We start from the raw sequence: 23,993 nt of genomic DNA on the forward strand, positions 1-23,993 counted from the left end.
TGGCATCTTATTCTCTTCCCTTGTTATTTTCCCTTATCATTGTTGTCGTTGGTGGTAGCGGTGGTGATTTGTGTTGTACATTGGTTGCTGGACTGTTCTTTTCTCAACCCGTGGGAGTTGCACTCGTTCGATCCTCCTCCCCATCCCTCTGGGAGCGAGGACGGGGAGAGCCCCGGGGGGGAGGCCTCGATTGCTTCCAGCCCAGCACCACTCACTGGGAGTGAGTGAACAAGCTGTCTGGCTAGGTTTAAACCACGACATTGGTTTACTGCAAGAATGGTGATCCAGCCAATAGATACTTTAGGGAACTATAAGTCACCTGGAAAAGGTAATTATGTTTTTTGGTCGATTGTCCCATTACTTCAGATGGAAGGACTGCCACTTTGTGTTTGGCTAGTAGAGTCAGCAGCAGAGGTACCTAGAAGAGGATGTCTAACCCCAGAAAGGTCATCATTCCTCACTTGTGAGGTTTACAGTCTTGGAAATTTACAGTAAAACATCTCAATTCAACAAGCTTTCCCAGCCCATTCTCACCTTTTTATGTTCTAAGTGCAAACCGTAGTGATTTTAGCAGTAGTGCAGTCACTAAGCACAGGATCATTTGAATGCTCTGGGAAGGAAGGAGGAGTTAAGACATATGATAGCACTGAGTCCATGCCCATAGGTAATAATATACTTGCAGTGTCAACAGATCTACTCAATGTCATTCAACCAATTGCTCCAGGGAAGGTCTCTATCTATCAGCTAAGTCATTAGGACAATGTGAAAAAAATCATCTACAAACTAAGACATCAAAACAACACTGATTTAAAAAGACTTATCTTCAGAAACTACAAAACTTACAGCTGTGAAAAGGTACAAATTACTCCTGTGAGAGGCCTATAATCAGGACTGTAAAGAGCAGGGTTCTTCTTGCGGAAATGAAAATTCTTTATGAAAATGCAAATATCTCAAAAGTAACTTCTTTTTTAACTACTGCCTCAACAGAGAGCTCTCTAATTGAATTTTCTCCATTTATGGGGATTTTTTTGCTTTCCCTTTTCTCCAATGATTATGGGCCAGTATTTCATTGTTATCTAAACATGTGAAATCTCCCCAGTCTACAGATTTTTTAATTTTATAGCTTCGTGGAAAATGTTTCTCTAAAACTGCAGTTCCAAGGCACTACATCAACATGTCAAATGTTTGTCCCCTGTATTAACTGAATCAAGTGGATAAAATTACCACTGTTTTAGTATGGCTTAGGTAGTAAGCCATAACACCTAGTAACACTGCAGAACGTATCCCCTTGTTATATTAAGCTTCATCTGGGCTTTCAAGGCTGCTCTCATTTTTAAAGAGCTAATATGATTGATGGATACTTCAGAAGAATAAAAATAAAGATTAACTTTTGAAAGCATAACTTTAAATGGCTTTTATTTGAATACTGATCCAATTTATTTAACTTTATTTTTCTTGCTTAAGAGATATGACGGTAAGAATGAAATATGTAGCTAGCAGAGCTCATGTTTAAAAATTAAACACTTTGGGAAAAAGTTAAAAATTAAACAGTCAGAAAAAATTAATTAAAATCGTGCTGTGCCTTTACGGAGATTTTTTTTTTCAAGAGTGAATAATAAAGCTCTACAATGAGCTAAGAATAATCTTCTAAGATATAATTAATTGCTACATACTTGCTCCTATTTAAAGTATGTTCTAACAATTGAAGATACAGTTATAAAATTGGACCATAATTATTTATCTTCTGGGCAAATTGTGTTCTAATTTTTTAAAACATGATTGCACACAGTTTAGACAGTTCTTTGATTAACTGACAAATTTCAATACCATTCAGGCTACTATTTGACAAAGAAAATTAATCAGAAACATCTTTATTTTTGTAACTATTTAACATTTAACTTCAGCCTATTTCTTGATGAGTATATTTATAGTCTTGTTTAACAGGTTACAAGACTCAGATAAGTAGTAACAATGAAGTATTGGTACTTTGTTAGCAAATATGTAACAGATTCTGTTATAAGGAACAGCATCACACAAAGTTTATTTTCTTAAGACATCAGTCCCAAAGCTTATACCCCCATTTTCTTTTTCCAAATTCCAGAAACCATGCTGCTGGCACCAGTGTGCACACAGAGGAAAAGAGGATCTTCTGCCATAGCACCCAGTCTGAAGAGAAAAGGCAGAATTTCCCTTTGAAAATCAAGGCACAGAGCTATGATGGGCTTGACATACAGGTGCCTGTCACACACTGAGTTCAAGGGATGCTGATGGAGGATGTGGCTTTTCAGGGTGTCAGGCTATGCACAGGTGCCATGTCCTGGTCCTGTGCTTCTAAGCTTCAGGTATCGCATGCATCTGACAGAGGCAGGCAGAGAACACCTCAATCCTCAAGTGATGGCTACTGCTAATGCTCTGAGTCATATGCCTTGTTTTGCCCTTTCTGAACTGTTTTTGCAACAAAAATACAGTCCTTCCTGGTCAATTGTTTTAAAAAGTTGTGGAGAGATCATTCCTGAATGAGAAAATTGGAGATTAATTTATCTGATTTAAGGACTGCAGATTAATTGCTGCTAATCCATAATCACTAGATATAGGGTAATTTTATTGTGATTTTACACAGAAGTCAGCTACCTAAACCTGCTGCCCATAAAGCCCAGTTTCATCTTTCACAAGACAAAATCCTGCCTCTTTTCAGACATACTCCCCAGATGGTCTTTCAGAGCACTAACTCCTTGATTAACTCACGCACTCAACAGTGTTTTCTACCTTCTTAAACAGTTTTATTGACTTGAGTGCAAGATTCTACTCAAATGTTGTAACAACCTATTAATTAGTTAATTCACTTCAGCAACATTGGCTGGCATTCGCTGGCAAAGCTCCAGTAACATTTCAAAATGCATGAAAAGCGATGCCTGAATTTTTTCAGCAATTAAAACTTCTAGGGATCGATAACATAGAAGGGATCCATTTTATTGTTTTATATTTATCAGACATTCATGTGTGAAAAAAATTAGAATAACTCATTTTCTCATGTTTGCTGCTAATGATTTCCAAAAATAGCTGGTGGGCATCAAACCCATGTAAAAAGCTATTGCCTTTTCCAAGCAACTGAAAAAAAATTATTAACTTCTTGGCCACATTCCCGCAAATATTATGTCAGTGGTTAAACTTAAGTACATGTATAAGTGGTTTCAAGACTGTAGCACTACTGTGCACAGGTAAAACAAAGCAACAAGATTATGTATCTTGAGTCATTGGAGAAAGAAATAAAGGAGGAGGAAAAAGGAAAGAAAAAATGCTTTGTTTGGAAAAACATTTGATTTTCTATCACCTAAGCCAGACTTCATTGAAATGATCTCAATTAATGACTGGTAATTTGTTATTTACCACTCCCTCAGATCTATGGATAGTTTAGTTTCTGGATGTGTTACAGTATCCTTTACACTCCTGCAGCGCAATTTGTTTTTCTGGTGGTATTTCCATAGAGTAATTAAAGGTCCATCCAAGTAAGTATGCTGCCAATTTAGGCAGGTGGATGGACATGAATCCATTGTTTCTTGCAGAGGAAATACAAATTCTACACAAACAAGTATGAAGATTTAGTACTCTTAAGATAGGCTTGCTGTTTATCACTGTCTTTGTCCAAATTATGTGATAAAATTCATCTTACTTCATTACTTGCACCTTTCTTAAGAGTGATAAAGAATTAACTAGTGTTTCTAACAGTCACAGCTATGTGACAAAGTCTTTGAAATGTCAATCGGAAGTCACTGGAAAAGCCTATATCCACAGTAATGCACTTAAAAAGAGTAAATGAGGTAACTGAGTACTGGAATGCAATAATCCAATATCCTGAACCCAAAGTGGCTTATCTGTAGTGCAAAACAGCACACAGATGTGTTCTGACTTGAAACCACAGACTGAACAGGAAAATTCACTGCATATTCCCTTTGAAGAGATCTCTGGTCCAACCTCAGCACCCCAAGACTTCTCAGAACAATCTGGATGATTAGAGACCAGAACATATTCAAAATATCTGGATTTGCATTAAGGATCATCTGGCAGTCTGTACTCCTCCTCATTTACAGACAGACAAATGAAAACTTCATTAACTCATGGGCCACAAAATGGATGCTGACTTCTGTCTAATTCAGTGCAGCAGGTTGAATCCCACTGCAAATATTATCTACTCATCTTAGCACTGTTTTCCTTGAAAAAAGAGAAATAACAGCAAAAAAAGAAACCCCATGTTTTCCTATCTGTTCTGATAGAACATGTAGACTGAATGTAGACCCACAATTGTAAAAAAAAAAAAAAAAAAAAAAGAAAAAAAATTAGAGAAGTATTGAACATTAGCTCTACTTATCAAATAGCATAGTGGGCTTAGATCTGTTGATCAAAGGTTAGCAGATGTTATCAACCATAAGGTCAGCGTAACAACTGCAAGGACAAGAGACACCAAATTTGCAGACACCAGAATGCAACCCTCACTCTACACATTTGATGTACTAGAATATTGGATTTTTATTTTTTCAATTGATGATATCTGCAAGGCAGTATTCCAAGTAAACAAAACTTATCAGAGCGCTTGTGAAAGAAGAATAACAGTAAAAATAGTAAAACTGCATCAAACTAAAAATCATCCCAAAGTGATATGAAACCCAGATCAATCAAATGCATTTACTGTGCGTTTCTCTTCTAAGTAGCAAGTAATGCGGCCAGAGGTAAGGGCCTCAAGCTGTTCCAAGGGAGGTTTAGATTGGATATTAGGAAAAATTTCTTCACCAAAGGATAGCTAGGCATCAGGAAAAGCTTCCCTGAGAAGTGGTGGCATCACCATCCCTGGAAGTGCTCAAAAACCATGTAGATGAGGCTCTCTAACTTAGTAAACGTAGTTAGAGGTTTAGTGGTGGACTTGGCAGTCCTGGGGTAATGGTTGGACTTGATGATCTTAAAGGTCTTTTCCAAATCAAGCTGATTCTATGATTCAAAGTTTTCAAGGGGTATTTAGGCAATTATTTAATTAGTTTCCATTTAAAAGCAACCAATAAATAGTAATGGCTACATTTCAGAAGAAGAAAAAAATAAGAGCAAGCTGAAGTGATTATGGGGCTTCCAAAGGATCCAGTTAACATCTTAAAGAAACATCAGCACATAAATGCATCTGATGCAATACTATCATCTCCCACTGCTCACTGCTGAAAAAGAATAGCATCACCACAACACTCCTTTTTCTGCTGAAGGCAAAATCAGCTGTCTCAGATCAAAGCAGTTCTTTCACATGTTCTCGTGTTCACACCATCCTCTCTAACTTTGCCTGAAGCAAGCATATATCCACAGTCCACTTTGCCAGCACAAATGTGTACGTGGCAACCTGTAGCTGATGGATGGTAACAGTAGCTGGAAGAAAATTATGCCTGCACTCAGAGAGAGGTTTGCAAAGACATGCTTATGTTACCCATTGTCATGACGTCTCCTGTCAGGAGTTTCCAGATTGCAGCTCTCCACATATTCTTTCTCAGCCTCAGAAATACATGCTTACTCAGTGTATCCAAGGCAGAAAGTATGAAAATGCTAATCCTCTCAGAAACATGTTCTTCTTTCAGAATAGATATGCATTGAAGGTTAAAGGGGTTAACAAGGCTGATTCTCAAGCTCAGGCAGGCATTGTATGACAATTTTGTTAATTTTTTAGGCTGAACCACAATGCTGTTACATCTAAGAAGTGTGAATAATGTATTTCTTCACACATGAAAGAGCTTCACAGGGATGAGCTCAGTTAAATGAAGGTAGAAGCAAACATCTTAATTTTCAGCCAACAGTAGCTTCCCTTGTACAGCATTCCGCTGTTGACTGAATCCCAGTAACCTTACATTCTCAAACTACATGGGAAATTTCAACATGCTTATATGTTTTCTACTAGGTGTGCATTCTTCTGAACATCATCATGGAAGTTTCAAGGATTTCCATTGCTCCAATACAGGAATAGCATACATCTCAACAGAGTAAAAATGTTCGCATTCATATCAACTAAGAAGTCATAAGTGAATGCAGATTACCAAGCAAAACGTTCTGGAGCCATCAACCATTTTAAAAGAAGAAAATTACTTAAATTCAGTTATTAAAAAAAATGTAAAACATGCATTGAAGTCTAATCTCATGTTTTCAGCTGAAAGAAGCAATCACTTCCGTTTTAACAACTGAAAGGATTAAAATATGATGTCAATACCCAGACCAGTCCAACCAGATGTCTCCTTTATGGCCTCTTCTATGCGTGCTATGTTCGGTTTGCTCCTTGTAAAGCCAAACATCTAGAGTTATTTAGCTATAACTTTTCAGAATTATGTTGCCTGCTTTAGCATTATGTTTTGCCCCGCAAAAGAGGTAGCGAGCAGTACCACCTAAAGCCCTTCGCATGCAAAAAGTAATCATGATATTTTAGGCACTCAAGCCTCCCTCCCTGATATGAGTGCTCTCACCTTTAGGCTGGAGAACTGTATTATTTCTCCTGATAAGGAAGGAAATTCCAGTGGCTGAACTTCAACTAGAGGAGGAAAGTATGTTGCAGTGCCTTAATACTGTCCTGAACACCTCACAGATTAGTCATCAGGGTGGTATTCTACATATGGCAGATGCAGGGCTGAGGTACTAAACTGAAGTTCTACCACAGCCTCAGAATTACTGCTCAAAAGAAGGTTGAGGAACAGCTTCTCCGCCAGCTGTATTTGAAAAGAAAAGGAGCAGACCTTTTCCTGCTTTAGTGACACTTTTGAAAGGCATCTTTTGCAAGGATCCCTATGATCACCATTTACATATTCATTTGATATAGGTATCTTTCTGCCTGTAGTGCTAGACACTAAGAGGGCCCACTCTCGCTTCACACAGTCTCTTGGTAAGAGGCACTTCACTCAGCATGGCAGTTACCACCAACTCATTAAGAAGTTCCCAAATCCCCTTGTGAGAAGTATAACTCCAAGCATTTGAGTCTGCCCTGTGAGCCAGGCATCTGAAAAATGAAGCACTGCAACACCAAAGTCACTTGAGAAATTAACACTTTCGAGCCTCTCAGATGACCAGCATTTCATGTGTGAAGGCTAACACTGCACATCACATGTATAGGTTTGTTTTTTTTTAATAATTCCATAAGAAAATCTGAAGTCCTACATTTTAAAATCTAATGGCTTTTTACAAATACTGCTGGAAACACAAAAAGGAACTCTGACTTTGTGCTATAAATGACCATTATTTTACTAGAACGGTGGCAAATTATTTTCACAGTAAAGAACATGTAATTACAAAGTACAAACAGTAACTGATTATTATGATTATTTCAATCCCCTACCGAGAAAAGTAGATGGTAATTAATTTCTGGACCTACCAGATTAAATATAATTACTAAAAAGCACAGCAACTGTAGGCATATGCTGGTAAAACAGTTAGATATCACTGTATTTGTTTATTACCCAACACTTTATCCATAATTAAATGCTACAAGTAAAACAGGAAGAACATTTCAAAATAACTTCTAAAAAGCCACAGATTAAAAATGTGGCTAAAAAGTTATGAATTTTAGCATTCCTACAGTATTATTACTTGCACATTCTCTCTAATGCTTATTCAAACTTTAACTGCAGTAACTGCCAGGGAATCAAAACCTTCTTTGCATGATTTAATATCTGTGCATTTATGTGATGTTCAATACCACATATTAATTTAATACTACCCTAAGTTTGTATTGATTAGAATCTTGGGACAGAAGCCTATTTCCATAGCCTCTACTGCTTTGAAGAAATTGTGTTCCTCTTATCATGCACTGCTTGTGAGTTAACTCATACGAAACACACCATCTTCCAGACTAAGGTTTTTGTGACAGGATGGGTGGAAAGGTTGAAAATTATCCTTTATTTTTACTCTTGTAGTCAAACTCAAATTATACTTGTATATAAAAAATATCTCTGGGCTTTCTGGAGCCCTGTTTTCTTGCTCTGCTATGGAAAACACCAAGACTAGGCTTTCTGCAAAGCATGAGACAATGTCTGTGTTCTGTTTCAGAAGAGGAAAAGACATCTATCTACAAGAACTTATAGAGCAGTTTTCAGCAGATACAACCTGATTCATTGCTGATAAGGAGTGGAACAGGCAAGGATATATATAGTTTCTGTACCTGTCACCAGCTTTCCTCACCAGTTGTCAGAGAAGTTTGGAAAAAGATGGGCAGCATGAGTTTCCCTTTCTTTTTAAAAAAGCAAGCTTTGAGATATTCCTACAGATTCTGAGGTGGCTGCAGCAAATTCACAGATAGCTGTTAAAGGCATCAATCTGAGCAAAACACTTGACTGATGAGAAAGAATACAAAATGGCACTTGTTGGATGTGCTCTCTGCATGTATCTTGTACTTATCTGCTTGCCTTTTGCACTTAAAATAGCTATTGTCTCTGAAGTGCTAAAAGAGGCAGAAGCATGACTCAAACACCATGTTAATTGAATCCTGATTGCAGAGTCACCATAATTTTCCTGGTGGAAAAGCAGGTAAAACAGCCCCTGCTTTACTTTCAGGTTTTGGTCTGAGTTGGTTTAAACTGAGCAAAGGTGATACGAGGCACCTCTGATGCAGCAGGGATCTGAACGTTCTTGAGAGAATATTGACAAACCCCTACAAATGTTGTTACTGCAAAAAATAAGCTGATTTTATGCCTACCAAGCTGCTACTACTAGTAGCATTTGCAATATTGTTTGAATTTAAGTAGATAAAAAATGAGTCAGCTCATACGTTAGTTACATTCAGTTTGTCAGACTGCTCTGAGAATAGTAACTGGTAAATTCTGGGGTGGGCAGTTGAATAAATAATCTTAATAAATAAATAAAAACACATCTTCACCTTCTTTGTAAGTTGTACCCCTATTTATCGGCTGCCTGTCAATCTGTATTCTATAATTACATTATTTACTGCAGCTCGTTTTCAAAACTGTACAGTTCCTTTGGAGAAATGTACTGCTTTAACTTTGCACCTGTTCTCTTCTTCTGCCCTGCTGTGATGCTTTTATCATAATATTCGTCATATGCTGGCAACCACAATCTTGTGCTCCCAAGAATAGCCTCATAGAAAGGCTAAGATGAATCTTCAGATGGCTCCTTAAATTTATTCCTCTCTTGTTATTGTTAGTAAAGCAATAAGCTTTTTTTTTTTTTTTTCCCCCTGTGATGCTTCCTTCTTCAATCCTGTTTGCAAGGATGAAGACACAGAGTAGGAGAAAGCTTTGCAGGATGTCAGCTTTTTAACACTGAATAATCTACTGCTGTGCATGCTAATAGATGGTGCTAGGTTTGATTAACTAATTTTGCAAATGAATATCTAAGTAAATTACTTTTGCATATTGTTTCCAATGATTCTTTCTCTTTTATCTCCTCATTGAATAGTTTCATAGTGATTGTTGCTGATGATTATAAGAGTTCATATAAAACCCCAGGGTATATATTTCATAGTAAATACAACTGGTATCATCTTACGCAAGAAAACCCTCCTGCTCACACACATCTTTAAAGGTGCATATTCATAGTTTCAAGATAATTTTTTCAGAAGTTTCAAATTCATATCGAAATGCAACTTCCGTTCATGGCAAGTTCATGGCTGGTTTTAAAAGACACTCAGGTACTTATGTAACTGGGTATGCCTGTAAAGGATTTTCAAACATTCCAAAGACAGACAGACACACTTTAATTGCAAACAATTAAATCGGCCTAACATGTCTTCGAAAAATCCTACATGTTTTTAGAGCTATTACAAGATTTGGACTAAAATTGTAAGACTTTTTCTCTTCTCTTTCTCTTTGTTACATCAAAGTAAAATATTTTCCTTCAAACCACAGTATCATGTCATGTACTTATGCAAATACTTCTACACCCATATTCCACATATCAGAAAATCCATCATTCTTTCTCAAGAAGTCATAACCAATAGGGCTTAACCTACACCCTTATTGTCCATAGATCACTACTCACTTAAATATTTGTATTTTCAGTAATTTAACATTTCTTAGATGCTTGCCTTTAAAATATAAACTCTATATGCCATCCATGGCCCACGTCCCCTTGCCTCAGCTGAATAAACCTGGGTCTGAATAGACAAACTTAGGTATTTGCTGTCAAACCACTACACTGCTGCTAATGCTCAACATATCAGTTGTCATATTATCCTGTCTCTGAAAACTTACACTAGCTTTTCCATGTGTTCCTGAATCACGTTGATTTCCAAGTCTTCACCCTTAAGTACTTCGTATCATTTCCCTCAAATACATCGTTTTGTTTCTTTTCTTTCTTCTCAATTGTTCTTCCTCTAACTTCTCTCAGTTCCTTTATCACTTGTCCCCTTCTGCTCTTTTGCCCTGACACAGGCTCCATGGCTGTCTGCCAATATGCTGTTCATTCATTTTTTTTCTTTTAAACCCCTCCTTAAAACTCATCTTCTTGCCTTCTAGCATATAATCATCTGACAGCAATTTAAAAGGAGTGGGCAGAGGCTACATGGGTGCCCCACTCACATATGCAAATTCAAATAATTCATTCTGAAGCCCCACAGACATTTTTAAATAGCAGCCAGCGACCTCTGCTTCCTTCCATACCACTCTGCAGAACAGGGCACTGCAGATGGGAGCAGGCAGGAAAGGAAGCACGCCAGCTGTATTGCCTCTGAGTAGGAGAAACAGGACATACACATTTCAGTTCCACTTACCGGTTCCTATTGCTAGAAATCCAATCCGAGATTAAAGTTGCAGCCTGCTGGTGACAGTGTTTGTTACCGAAGCTACAGGCCAACATGATGACTTCTCGACGCAACTCTCTGTCCAAATTAAAGAAAGCCACAAGGCTGCATTAATGAATGTGTTTGTTTACAAAAAGCAATTTTTGTAACAGTGGCAGCAACTGATAGTAGGGCAACATATCAGAGATAATCCAACTACACAAATTTTAGTGTCGATTTAATGCCTACAGCCGCTGCAACAACTAAAGAAAGGTTGTGAACCAAAACCAATCCCCATTTACACTTATGCATTCTTTCTGACCTCCGTGGTCACAAATCCAAGTCCTTAAACATCCAGTTCAGCCAGATATTAAATTAAGGCTTAGGAAATCATGTTCTCCAAACTAAAGAAAGAGGAATTCATCTCACAGCATGTTGCTGCTCTCCCTCTAACCCAGAAAGGAAAAACAGAAGGACAATAGAGCTAAGAAAGTATGACATGCTGAAGATGACACCAAAATTTAAGAAAGCGCATTATTACTACATCCCACAAAAATATAAAAAAAAAAAACAAACACAATAAAAAGAGAAATATAACAGTACTCATGTTGGTATGATGCTTGAACAAGCGATTTGTTTAAATTATTCGTTGGCCATCCAAGCTTGAGATACATTGATGCAACTTGTCTTAATATATACTCCTGAGGGAAGAAAGAAAAACATATTTGATGATAATTTTATTCCTTATTTGAAATTGAAGTACTACTGACTATTGAGGTTTTGGTTGGTTTTCTTTTTTTGTCAACCTCAATGTCTGATTTTCCAAAGATTTTCATTTGCATTTAGCAAAGCAATGTCTGCCTGTAATCCTTTCATTGCTATAGTGAGAAGTAATCTGTAGAACAGCTATTTGATTAGATGCCTAGTATAAGACAATTTATTGTTACAAACCTCATCAATTTAAAAGTTTATTACATGCTATTTTGAACTCACAATACACAACTGAAAATTTGCAAGAGTGTCAATAGCTTAATTTCTACTCTATAGCCAATCTCAACTACAGTGTGCATGTACACTTTTTAAAGAATATTGGTTCAATAGCCATAGCAAAAACACTGCAGAAGTACATTCACTTAGCTTCAGAATACAGAACAACGTGGCTGCAAAGTAGCTTTGTGCATTTAATGACACTATGCCTTAAGTTAAGGGTTTTGGTATGCTTAAAGAACAAAAAAAAAAAAAAAATGCCCAAGATTTATTTTAGTTAATTTTAGTTTTTACACAGGAGACATATTTACATATTCTGAGAAGTTGTGAAGAAAAAAAGTTATTGTATTCAGTTTGCTGACTGGAAAAAGATATCTGAGATATGAAGACCCACATAGGACAGCATATATTTTATTACTGTAGGTGCATGTGCATGTATATATGATGTCAACACAAAAGTAAATTCATAGTGCAGCTTTCTCTACTAGATACGTTATTCTGTGACTAATAAGACTTTTTATTTCCTCTGCTATCACCTTTGCTTGCAAAGCTCTCATCAGTAGTGATAAAACACAACACACCCATGAATTTTACTGGTTTTATTTATTAAAACTGTGTTTTCTTCAGACAGCCGTGTTTAAAAGTGATACAGCAATGGCAGGCTCATAAGAATTTTTCTGTACAGCTAACAACAGACTAAACATGCAAATTATTTCAACATCATTTTATATTAAGGCTCTGGTTTGCATGTAGACTTACACTGGAGGTTCATAAAGAATTTCAATGTGTCTTTATTAATCTGTAGTATTTGTTCTACAAAATTTCTTTTCCATGTCAGCAGGTAGCTCTATGTATGTGTGTGTATGTATATATATACTTGTATGTACTTCTATATGCATATACATACATGCAGCCACCTCTTGCTTCCTGTTGTCTGAGCATGTGGGTCTGTGCGTACACAGACTCACAAGCAAACCCATGTTTAAGCAAAAAGCACTTTTAAGCATTTCAGGCTTTAGGGAGTTTCTCCATTTGAAGGCTTTACAAAATTACATAAAATTACAGTACGTTGGCCTTTGAAAATACATAGCTTACATAAAATTCCTAATGAATTAAAAGCCCAAGAATTCATTAAGTGTCACTGGCTGCAATCAAGTCCTGTGAACTTCATAAAACATGCTTCAGTGTAGTTTCAGGTAAAATGTTAAAATGTTTGTCATGTCTATCTTAATTATGTACTGCTAGCTGTTACTGGTCCCTTCAGACCCAATTATGAATGGGCTTTTGATTCAATGGAGATCTAATCCTTGTTAATTAAGGTAACTGCATGGAATTCACCACGGCTTTTTGGATGAAATAATGACTACAAATCTTCACTTCAGTTGCATGCATCCTGTTGAGTTGTGTTTGCGTTTAGTTTCCTTGCTGAGCTTGGGCATCAACCTAAATATCGCTGTGGGGCTCCTCAAAAGAGAAAATCTGGAAACAGATTACTTTGGCTCTTTTAAGTGAAATACTTTTCTTGACATAATATTTTATAGGATAGATAATTGCCTTTCCTTCTGCTAATCATATATGCCTCAAACAACAGTTATCACTATTCAAATGCAAATGAACCAAAGCTTGACAACTGCTATGTTTAAATAAAGAATAATTAAGAAGAAAGCTAATATCCCTAGGTCATTTACAGTATATGACTGGGAATAGCTTAACTCCTGGCAATGAAAGGAGGTGGAGTAAGAGAAAGAAAAAGGATAGAAGGAAGGAAGGATAGAAGGATGGATGGAACAAATGAAGGACAGAAGGAAGGAAGGGTGGATGGAAGGACAGATGGAAGTAGGGACAGAAGAAACGAACAAGGACGGAAGGACGGATGGAAAGAAGGAAGTAAGGATGGAAGGAAGGAAGCAAGGATGGACAGAAGGACAGATGGAAGGAAGGTTGTATCTCTTACATTGAAGATGTTGTAGTTTTCTGCTCGGTCCAGCAATTTATCTAGAGGATAAAGAGCTCGGCTGGCAGCATGCCAAGGCAGAAAATCCTTCTCCTCTGAAAAGTATCTTATAATCTCCAAAGGGATATTCTGAGGCAAATAACCAGCTCTGCACAATAAAAGATATTAGTGTTAAATTGATTTTGCAGAAGATACCCAATGAGGCAAAAATTACTTTTTCTTTTTTTTTTTTTTCCAAAAGAAAAGGCAGAAAAACATTATAAACTTATTACACTAAAATGACATAAAAGACAACCTTACAAAAAACAGCAACTCACAGTCACTCCCAACATGTGCAAGCACACTTATGGATGAAGGAAGGCATGAATACACATGAAAGAAAACTAGACAAGCTATCCCTACTTTATGTGGAATCCTGTGGCTATGAAAGGCATGAACAATGAAGTAACTTACTTTAAGCAAAAGGAAGATGTCTACTGATTTGTAGGATACAAAGATGCCTGTATAATATCAACGACCCGAAACATTTTGCTTCAGAGAACATTTCTACTGGCCATAGGCAATTGGGAAGAACTAGTGGCAAGGAAGCATTTTCAGTTTCAGTTATCCTCCCGTCATTTTTCTCTCCTTTGCAGATACCTTAAGCCACTTTGAAATGACTTATCCAGTGACATCACTTTGACTAAGGATGTTTCAGCACTTTCTACATTAATTATGTTTTTTCAGGTGTTTATAAATCAATCAGAATTTTGTCCCACTTTTTTACAGTCACAAAAGACCAAAGAGAAGGTTACTCCATTTTACAGGGCTTTCTTATTTCTGAAGCAGCAGAGTATCATGAGGATGAGTTCTAGGTCTTAATAGTTTGTAAAGATGTGCAACCAAAATTACAGAGCTAGAAGCAAGCAGGATTGACTGCAGTTAAAAATCTTGGAGATAACATTAGCAAAGAGGTAAACTAGCTTGAAGTTGCATATGTGCAATTAGTTCCCAATGGGATTTGTGATTATTGTTACTGATAATTTGATTGACATGAGAAAGCGTGGAATATGGAACAAGAGGAATAGCTCTAGGTGACATGCTGCTTAAGGAATAAACAGAAGGATGTTTATTATAGCTGCACTAATGGACATTTAGGAATATGCTTCCAAAATTAAATCTCTCAATGCTAAGTGCAAAAAGGAAATCATCACTGCAAACCAAACAGATTATTTCTTTTTAAGCTTAACTTCCCAATAAAGACATGCAAGAAGTGACTCAGAGAGATGTATCTCTTATTCCTGAGCTCTTGGCTTTCCTAATCATTTTCAAAATCATGATACTTAGCTGATGATACTCATCCTGTTCACAACAGGAACTGTTACTCTCATCAGTCACGGCTTCTAACTTCCAAGTTCCTCAGCCCATTCAATTATGCCTTCCTCTCCTCCTGTCCCCCACTTTTACTGTTGTTTCCTGAACGGTCTATTCCTTCTCACAGAAACAGATTGTGGGAATGTTTGAATCAGTCCCAAGAGCAGGGACAGGGATAAGGAGAGGTCCTTGTGAATGACATTATTATATAAATGGCAACAAATTCATCACTTCAGATCAGGGAAAGTGGTTACGGGTGCTATGATCAATGATAAACTCTGTCAGCACATGTTTTTAATACTTTTCAAGTACAGCTTCTAGGTTGGACTTCTGAGGGAACTTGAGCAGAGACATATCTAAAATCCTCTTACAGTGGCAGTTAAGATAGGAGCACTTCCCCAGAGAAAACAGAAGTGTTTCAGCAACTTTGCCACTGCAGGTTGTTCTTTATATTCTACACTATTTTGTTGTATGGATGCCTACAGAAAACCATGACCATCCTATTCTTTCACCCTCAGCCACTAAGCCATGTTTATGAACTTCTTATTCCAAATACACTGCACTACCAGAGTATTTGCCATTTTATTGTTTCTGTCATTCTGTCCATTCTGTCAAGATGAGTACATTCACTGGTTTACATTTTTGTGTAAAATGTGGTATATATGCCATCAAATATTAAATTTATACCACAGCTTAAAAAGCTGTATTTTCATTCACAAAAAAAAAAAAAAGGAAACATTTTGGTAAGGTTGCTAATTTTTGGCATTCATATTTTGGAAAATAGGATATAAGGAGAAGCTCTGACCCTAAACCATAAAAGAGATAAACCAGAAAGTGTAAAATGGATTTAAAAGTCCTAGAACCTAGATCACAGGTCTAGGACCTGTGTGACTTGTCCTAGGAGTCACCATGACTATCACAACAATCGGGTTAGCAGAAGACAGAAAATAGCCAAAGCACCATGACTGTGGTGATCTACGCACTAGTATCCTGCATCTTCACAAAGCACAGTGTTTGGTTTCTTAAGCTTTGTATTTTACTACAGTCATATCCTTTAACTTTACATTAGAAGCTTGACCAGCACTGAGAGTAATTTCAAGACTTCTCTTTCCTAGGGGATACTGCATCCAGCAAGATGTACTGTCTCTTGAACAGTAGCAAACTCTCTCATCAGCCAAAGTGTGCTGGCACATTTCTAGGATTGTCCATCAGGAGAACCTTTCAAAGATGGTTACACAGGATCTGGCCAGAAAATCAAAGGAGGAAGGTATGGTCAAAGACTCACAAGTGTCACAGGACTTGTGACAAACACACACCTCCAGCTGGCTGACAACTGCTAAATGAAATCACTTGTGTCATTTATGGAGCAGGAAAGGACTAAGATGAGAAAAGAAGACAGAACACAGAATGAGTCTGTTCTGAGTATCTCTCTGAGCAATGGCATAAAACCACAGACCCACAGAAATGTTCAACAGAACAGAAATGTTTAACAGTTACTACTACAAAAATAATAAAAGTCACGGTAGCAACCTTCCCATCAAAGGAAAAAAAAGTAAAACAATTTCTCTGTCTGGAAATATTTACTCAAAGGCACTACAGAGTATAACATTAGTTAAGTATATACTCTACACATGCAGCTTGATTTATCACTCTCCCAACAATGTCACTGGAAGGTCAGTGGCAGAAATCCTTATTTTTCTTGTGTCTTTTTAGCCATCAATCATATTTCTATCCTTAAAGTCCAGCAAAATTACTATCAGATATTGCCTGCCAAAGTCCAAATACACAAGAGCCAGGGCTGAGACAAGGTTCTATTCCAGCTTACCCATCTCGAGGAAAATTGAAGTATTTTCTGTCACTCAGGCAATAACTGATTATAGGCTATACTGAAACCAGATAACAAACACAAACACTGCAGAAATACTGTGATGTCCAGTCTTATGTCTGGTCTGAAAAAGGTTTCTCCAGCTATGTCTCCAGTACCCACCTGAGAAACTCAGCAAGCACGTACCTACAATTGAAAAAAATCTGCAAAGGAGTCTGGGAGAGCCTTGGCGAATATTTTAACAGATAAAATAGTCAAATCAAGTGGTGTCAATTCGTAAACAGTGGACAGATGCATATTGATGTTCAGGCTAAGTACTTCTCAAGTGCAGGTTAAGAAGTTTACAAAACTTCACCAACAGCATCTGGATTGAAAACTGGAAGCTGGAAGCTGGAAGCTAACTTAAGAACACATCTAGTCCCTCTCCTACCCGAAGCAGATTCATAACAATGGCACTCCTAGCAAAAAAAAAATGTCCAGTTTTGTTTATATAGGCCTCTAGCTTTGGATATAAAATGAGCACTAGAATTTCAATACTCCTTTTCCTAGAGGCATAATATTAAGAACATTGTAACTCTGGTCTTTGGCCATGTAAATATTCACAGAAGAGTACCAACAGGTCAATTTAATGCCCTAAATGAAAGGTTGTTTACATAGCTTCAAGTATAAACTACAAAAAAACAGGAACCATGTATATTGTATTCTAGATTATTTACATCACTGGTCACACAGAAATAAGCCCAGATTTAAAAAGAGCCTCTACAAGCCATCTCTAAGCCAGCATTCATCATACTGAGACATGACTACAAAAGCAAAATTTAACCAAAACCATCACATTGGAAACACCTCAGTATTTTATCACTTTTTATATAATTGTCCTTACCCACCAATTTATCAGCGTGTCAATGATTCCACAGCCACCATTTCACATGAGAACTTTAGCATGTGCTAAAAACAAGGCAACACATGAGATGCGTCTTATCTGTGCTCCTAATTTCAAAGTTGACTGCTGAACTGAACTGGAGAACAGGAGAACAGGAACATAGACTAGCAAAAAGATCTTTTTAGCTATTAGACAGATTACTTCTAGACAAACATCCTGGTGCAGCAGGTATTTATGTCATAGAATCACAGAATCATAGAATAGTTAAGGTTGGAAAGGACCTAAAGATCATCTAATTCCAACCCCCTTAACACAGGCAGGGATACCTCACATGTTGCGCTAGGCTCTGTCCAACCTGACCTTGAACACTGCCATTAATGAAGCATTTACCACTTTGGGCAACATATGCCAGTGCCTCACCACCCTCACAGTAAGGAACTTCCTCCTTGTATCTAACCTGAACTTCCCCTGTTTAAGTTTAACTCATTACCCCTTGTCCTATCACTACAGTCCCTGATGAAGAGTCTCTGGCATCTTTGTAGGCCCCCTTCAGATACTGGAAGGCTGCTATGAGGTCTCCACGCAGCCTTCTCTTCTCCAGGCTGAACAGTCCCAACTTCCTCAGCCTGTCTTCATACAGGAGGTGCTCCAGTCCCCTGATCATCCTCGTGGCCCTCCTCTGGACTTGTTCCAACAGTTCCATGTCCTTTTCATGTTGACACCAGAACTGCACACAATACTTCAGGTGAGGTCTCATGAAAGCAGAGTAAAGGGGCAGGATCACCTCCTTTGACCTGCTGGTCACGCTCCTTTTAATGCAGCCCAGGATACGGTTGGCTTTCTGGGCTGCGAGCGCACACTGAAGCCGGCTCATGTTCATTTTCTCACCGACCAGCACCCCCAAGTCCTTCTCCGCAGGGCTGCTCTGAATCTCTTCTCTGCCCAACCTGTAGCTGTGCCTGGGATTGCTCCCACCCAGGTGTAGGACCTTGCACTTGGCAGGGTTAAACTTCAGGAGGTTGGCATCAGCCCACCTCACAAGCGTGTCAAGGACCCTCTGGATGGCATTCCTTCCCTCCAGCCTATCAACTGAACCACACAGCTTGGTGTCATCGGCAAACTTGCTGAGGGCGCACTCAATCCCACTGTCCATGTCAGTGACAAAGATGTTGAACAAGACCGGTCCCAACACCAATCCCTGAGGGACACCACTCATTACTGGTCTCCAGCCGGACATTGAGACGGACCACAACTCTTTGCACGTGGCCATCCAGACAATTCTTTGTCCACTGAGTGGTCCATCCATCAAATTGATGTCTCTCCAATTTAGAGACAAGGATGCCATGCAGGACAGCGTTGAATGCTTTACACAAGTCCAGGCAGATGATGTCAAGTGCTTTGCACCTTGTTGTTTTTCATGTGCCTTAGCATGCTTTCCAGGAGAATCTGCTCCAAGATTTTGCCTGGCACAGAGGTGAGAGTGACTGGTCTGTAGTTCCCCAGGTCTTTCATTTTCCTCTTCTGGATAGTGGAGGTTATATTTCCCTTTTGCAGTCATCAGGAACTTCACCTGCCATGATTTTTCAAATGTGATGGACAGTGGCTTAGCAACTTCATTCACCAGTTCCTTCAGGACCCACAGATGGTCCCATGGACTTGTCCACATTCAGGTTCTTAAGATGATCTTGAGCCTGATTCTCTCCTACAGTGGGCCTAAGGTCTTCATTCTCCCAGTCCCTTCATTTGTCTTCCAAGACTTGGGTGGTGTAGTCAGAGCACTTCCTGGTGAAGACTGAGGCAAAGAAGTCACTGAGAACCTCAGTCTTCTCCAAATTGAGGGAAGCCAGTTCTCCCATTTTCTTCCAGAGTGGGCCCACATTATCCCTAGTCTGGCTTTTGTTTACCATATACTTACAGAAGCCCTTCATGTTATCCTTGAGATCTCTGGCCAGACTCAACTCTAACTGGGCCTTAGCTTTCCTGACCTGATCCCTAGCTTCCCAGATAATGTCCCTGTATTCCTCCCAGTCCACCTGCCCTCACTTCCACCTTCTATAAGCTTCCTTTTTCCTTTTGTCTAAAGAGGCTGACGATGAACTCTGGTGAAAAGTGATATCCCATTTTTACAACAAGGGCAGAGGTGGAAAAAGACCTTTCAAAAGCAGCTTATTATATAATATCATAGGCACCAACCCTCAGCAAGGTGCTATTCTGCTTACACTGAAGAAATTGCTACGATGGCCATGGCTACAGAGAAAAGAAGCAATGAAAAGAAAAAGAAAGTACTGAACGTGATAATGAAATACTCCTCACAAAGTATTCCCACTAAAAATCTCATGTCAATCAAAAATGATCTTTACATTAAATGAGCTTTTAATGAATCAGATAAAAGCAGGAGATCTAGATTATATTATGAAACAGCGTGCATTCAGCTGCATTCTGACCTTGATTTGTTCTTTACACTGAGCGCTGAACTTATGGACAGATCCCAGCACATTCATTTTCCCCTTAGGGACAAAGTACCAAATGGTAGTGTAATTGCCAAGGGAAAATTATTACTCTGTTCTGAATTATTTCTATCATAAATCCAGCACCAGTCAAACAGACTCTGTCACAAAACCGACAGGGCTGCCGTACAGTGATGAGAGTCCCACATACAAGGGCACCATAAATCCCCTAGTCCCACCACCCAACAAAGTCATTAGAAGTCATGTGTTTAAATCAAAATTAGAAAATCCAAGCTGGCAGCAAACTGGTTTGCAATGCTGAAACAATGAAAATGAGGTGATTTACTTGCTGCTGGTTTAAAACTCACTCTCATCGTCTGTTTCTTATGAAATATGTGAAACCTGACTAGCTTTTTTGTCTGGATAATTTTGAAGGGGGAAAATGCAGCTCTTCAGAACACAGATGTATGACTCAGATCAGCTTCAGTTTTGTTTCTGCGCATGTGCAATATATGAATAACTAGACTTTAATCATTAACCCATAAAGGAAGTTCGGATACTTATTCATTGATTCTTTACTGTGTGAGTGGTGAGGCACTGGAATAGCTTGCCCAAGGAAGTCGTGAATGCTCCATGCCTGGCAGTGTTCAAGGCCAGGTTGGATAGAGCCTTGGGTGACATGGTTTAGTGTGAGGTGTCCCTGTCCATAGCAGGGGGGGTGGAACTTGATAATGTTAAGGTCCTTTCCAAACCTAACTATTCTATGATTCATTCTTTTCCTTTAAAATCAAGTATGTGGATTAGATTAATTCACAGAGAAAGCTGGTGCCAACGAACATTCACATTTAATTGTATTTTGCATTTTCTAACCCTATTCATTTTTCCTGGACCTACCAAGGACTGGTGACCCCACTGATATATTCAGGATATTCTTTCCCATAGTGCTTAAACAGCAGTTTTTTAACAGCTGAGTAAAAATGGGTATGTCGAAACCTCACACAAAAAAAAAGCTTTGAGCAAGACAACCCATGCAACAGGGAAACTAACTCTTGTAGTCACAAATTTCACCTTCCACTCCTGCAGGACTGGGAAGTCAAGATTAAAAATTTATGATGACTCACATTTATGTTCATTAAGGGAAGGTAGGAAAAGAAAGTTTTTTCATAGAAAACTACCAAGTAACCTGTAAAAAGAGGCCCTGTAATCTCCAGCATCAAAGAATGATCTGCATCACCTTCCACTCCCAGGGTCGAGCTGACTTAGGAGCAGGTAAGGACTCTGCTTTTCTAAAAGATCCAGACTGACTTGATGGAGGCATTATGATTTGTTCCAGCTCCAGACTTCCACATAAACAGGACAGGAATGCACGTGTGCTCTTTGATAAATTCAACAGCAAAATGCAGCTTACACACTCATTGTAAGCACTGAATTTAACCAGCATCCAGTCTCTCCAACATCAAAGGATTCAGAGAGTATAACAGTTTTAGGTGCAGCCTGCCTATTATTATGTTTTCTTACATGCAAAATATTTGAGGACTCTTCAAGTGACATTCAACTGCACATAAGAGCATTTGAAGCATCCTACAAAGTACAGTTCAAATTTAATGTAATTATCAGAGCATCACATAGCTTAAATTATCTTGCACAGTTTTAGAGTTGCCACATAAGCAAAGACTAATATTTGAATTAATCACCTTTGTTGAAAACATAAAAAACCCCCAACTTAAAACCTTCTGTGTTTGTAAAAATGCAACAAAAATTCCACAAAACTGGAGTTCAGTATCTCTCTTTTCCTCTTTTCCCCCATATAAAAAAAAAAATAAAATAAAAGGAATTAAAAAATAGTAATGTAAGATGAAAAGAAATGATCTTACTGCTGAAAATTAAGACTGCAGTAAGTTAGGTATGCCATGTTTTTCATCATCATGAAACCCTGATTTTTGAGATATCCTTCATGCACTTAAATTAACTAAAGAAATTTGAAAGTATTTCCAGAGCTAAGAGACGTCAATTTCAGATGACTCAATTATTAAAAGTATTATTTATTTTATTTCTTGATTACCTTGCTGGAAAGGGTACAATGAAACAGTCCTTCTATTCACTAAGTTGTCAAACAAGCAATGATATCTATGAGAGCATGTTTGCGCAAACTCAAAAATGAGTTAGTTTATTATTATTATAGAATCATGGAATGGTTTGGGTTGGAAGGAACCTTAAATCATTTAGTTCCACTCCTGCCACAAGCAGGGACACCTTCCACTAAACCAGGTTGCCCAAAGCCTCTCCCAGCCTGGCCTTCGAATACTTCCAGGGATGGGGCAGCCAAAGCTGCTCTGGGCAACCTGTTCCTGTGACTCACCTCCCTCCCACTAAAGAACTTCTTCCTAATACCTAATCTAAATCTACCCTCTTCCAGTTTAAAGCGACTACCCCTTGTCCTATCACTACAAGTGCTTGTACTAAGTCCCTGTCCAGATTTTTTATAGGCCCCCTTTAGGTACTAGGAGGCTGCTCTAAGGTCTCCCTGGAGCTTTCTCTTCTCCAGGCTGAACAAGCTCAACTCTTCATCCTGTCTTCACAGGAGAGTGCTCCAGCCCTCTGATCAACTCTGTGGCCCTCCTCTGGACTCACTCCAACAGCTCCACGTCCTTGTTATGTTGCGGGCCTCAGAGCTGGGCACAGTACTACACGTGGTGTCTCACAAGAGCAGAGAGGCAGAATCACCTCCTTAGACCTGCTGGTAGAGCTCCTTTTGATGCGGTCCAGCATATGGACTTCTTTCCGGTCTGCAAGTGCACATTGCTGAGTCACGTTGAGCTTCTCAACATCAACACCAAAACACCCCAATGTTTTGCTCCTTGGGACTGCTCTCAATCCATTCTCCACCCAGCCTGTATTTGTGCTTGGGATTGCCCTGACCCAGGTGCAGGGCACAATACTTTTTCATCTCTCTCTTTTTTCCTGTTCTAATGTTTATAATTTGCATATCAGTTAGCCAAGTGAAATATGTGTTTTAAAGCTAGAAACTTCATATGGAAAGCACAGAAAGCTGCTCTTGAAAATACAAAGACAAGCTGAATTTTGTTTACCAGAATAGCTATGGAATTAGGTATTTTTTCTGTAAAAGCAATTCCCTATAAACATATTTATAATAAAAGATTCTCTGAAATTCTCATACACTCTCTCCTATTTTCTTATCTCCATTTTACAGGAAGTGTGCAACAAAAACAGCATTCCAAGTTTCTCTAGTCCCTGCACAGACCCTCAGCCTAACACAGTCCTTCCTGTCATTACTTGTTTGACTTCTGTGTAAAGGAAAACACACTTCTAGGTAAATAGGGAGGAGCTAAACTAACACAGCATTATCAAGTGAAACTGTTTTATAAAGTCACCAACTGAAGACCAAAAACCTCCGAAGTACAGTCTGTACTTTGAATTCAAACATTCACCCTGGCAGTATATTCTGGCAAGCAGGTGGAGCATACACTCACAAAGACTGGAGCTTCTCTAGACAACAATCTTGGCCAACAGCAATCAGATGAGCCCAAAAAGTAAGATCATTTCTGAGAAGCAGCTGTGCAGCCAGGTGAAAACAGTAGGCAAAGCAGTAAGTAGCCTGAAGTGGCAAATGTTTTTGTTAATGATGATGAGGCATCAGCATTGTCCTTTCTAGCTAGAAAAGTTAGTTCTTGATTTTTATTCATATATACTTGTTGATATTGGGAAAAGAAAGGGTGTCTAGAACAGTACCTCCAGCCTCTCAGGGTGGTTTGTTGCTCCTACCTTGACCAAGGAAGCCATAGAGT

At 38.5% G+C, this 23,993-nt stretch overlaps 1 protein-coding gene across 1 annotated transcript in view; it reads right to left on the minus strand.

Annotated features, from left to right (window-relative positions):
• Positions 1–23,993, minus strand: part of TRHDE (thyrotropin releasing hormone degrading enzyme) — a 213,640-nt gene that overhangs the window by 10,789 nt on the left and 178,858 nt on the right. Inside the window, exons 13-15 of the mRNA XM_057429460.1 lie at positions 13,680–13,827; positions 11,342–11,439; positions 10,730–10,837 (exon numbers count right to left, since the gene is read on the minus strand). Of these exons, the coding sequence (XP_057285443.1) occupies positions 10,730–10,837; positions 11,342–11,439; positions 13,680–13,827 (354 nt within the window). The remainder of the gene's footprint in view (positions 1–10,729; positions 10,838–11,341; positions 11,440–13,679; positions 13,828–23,993) is intronic.

Source organism: Pezoporus wallicus, unplaced genomic scaffold (genome assembly GCF_028554395.1).
Source record: "Pezoporus wallicus isolate ANWC-B61680 ecotype Strahan unplaced genomic scaffold, APGP_CSIRO_Pwel_v1 contig_5069, whole genome shotgun sequence".
In the NCBI taxonomy this organism is placed as follows: Eukaryota; Metazoa; Chordata; class Aves; order Psittaciformes; family Psittacidae; genus Pezoporus; species Pezoporus wallicus.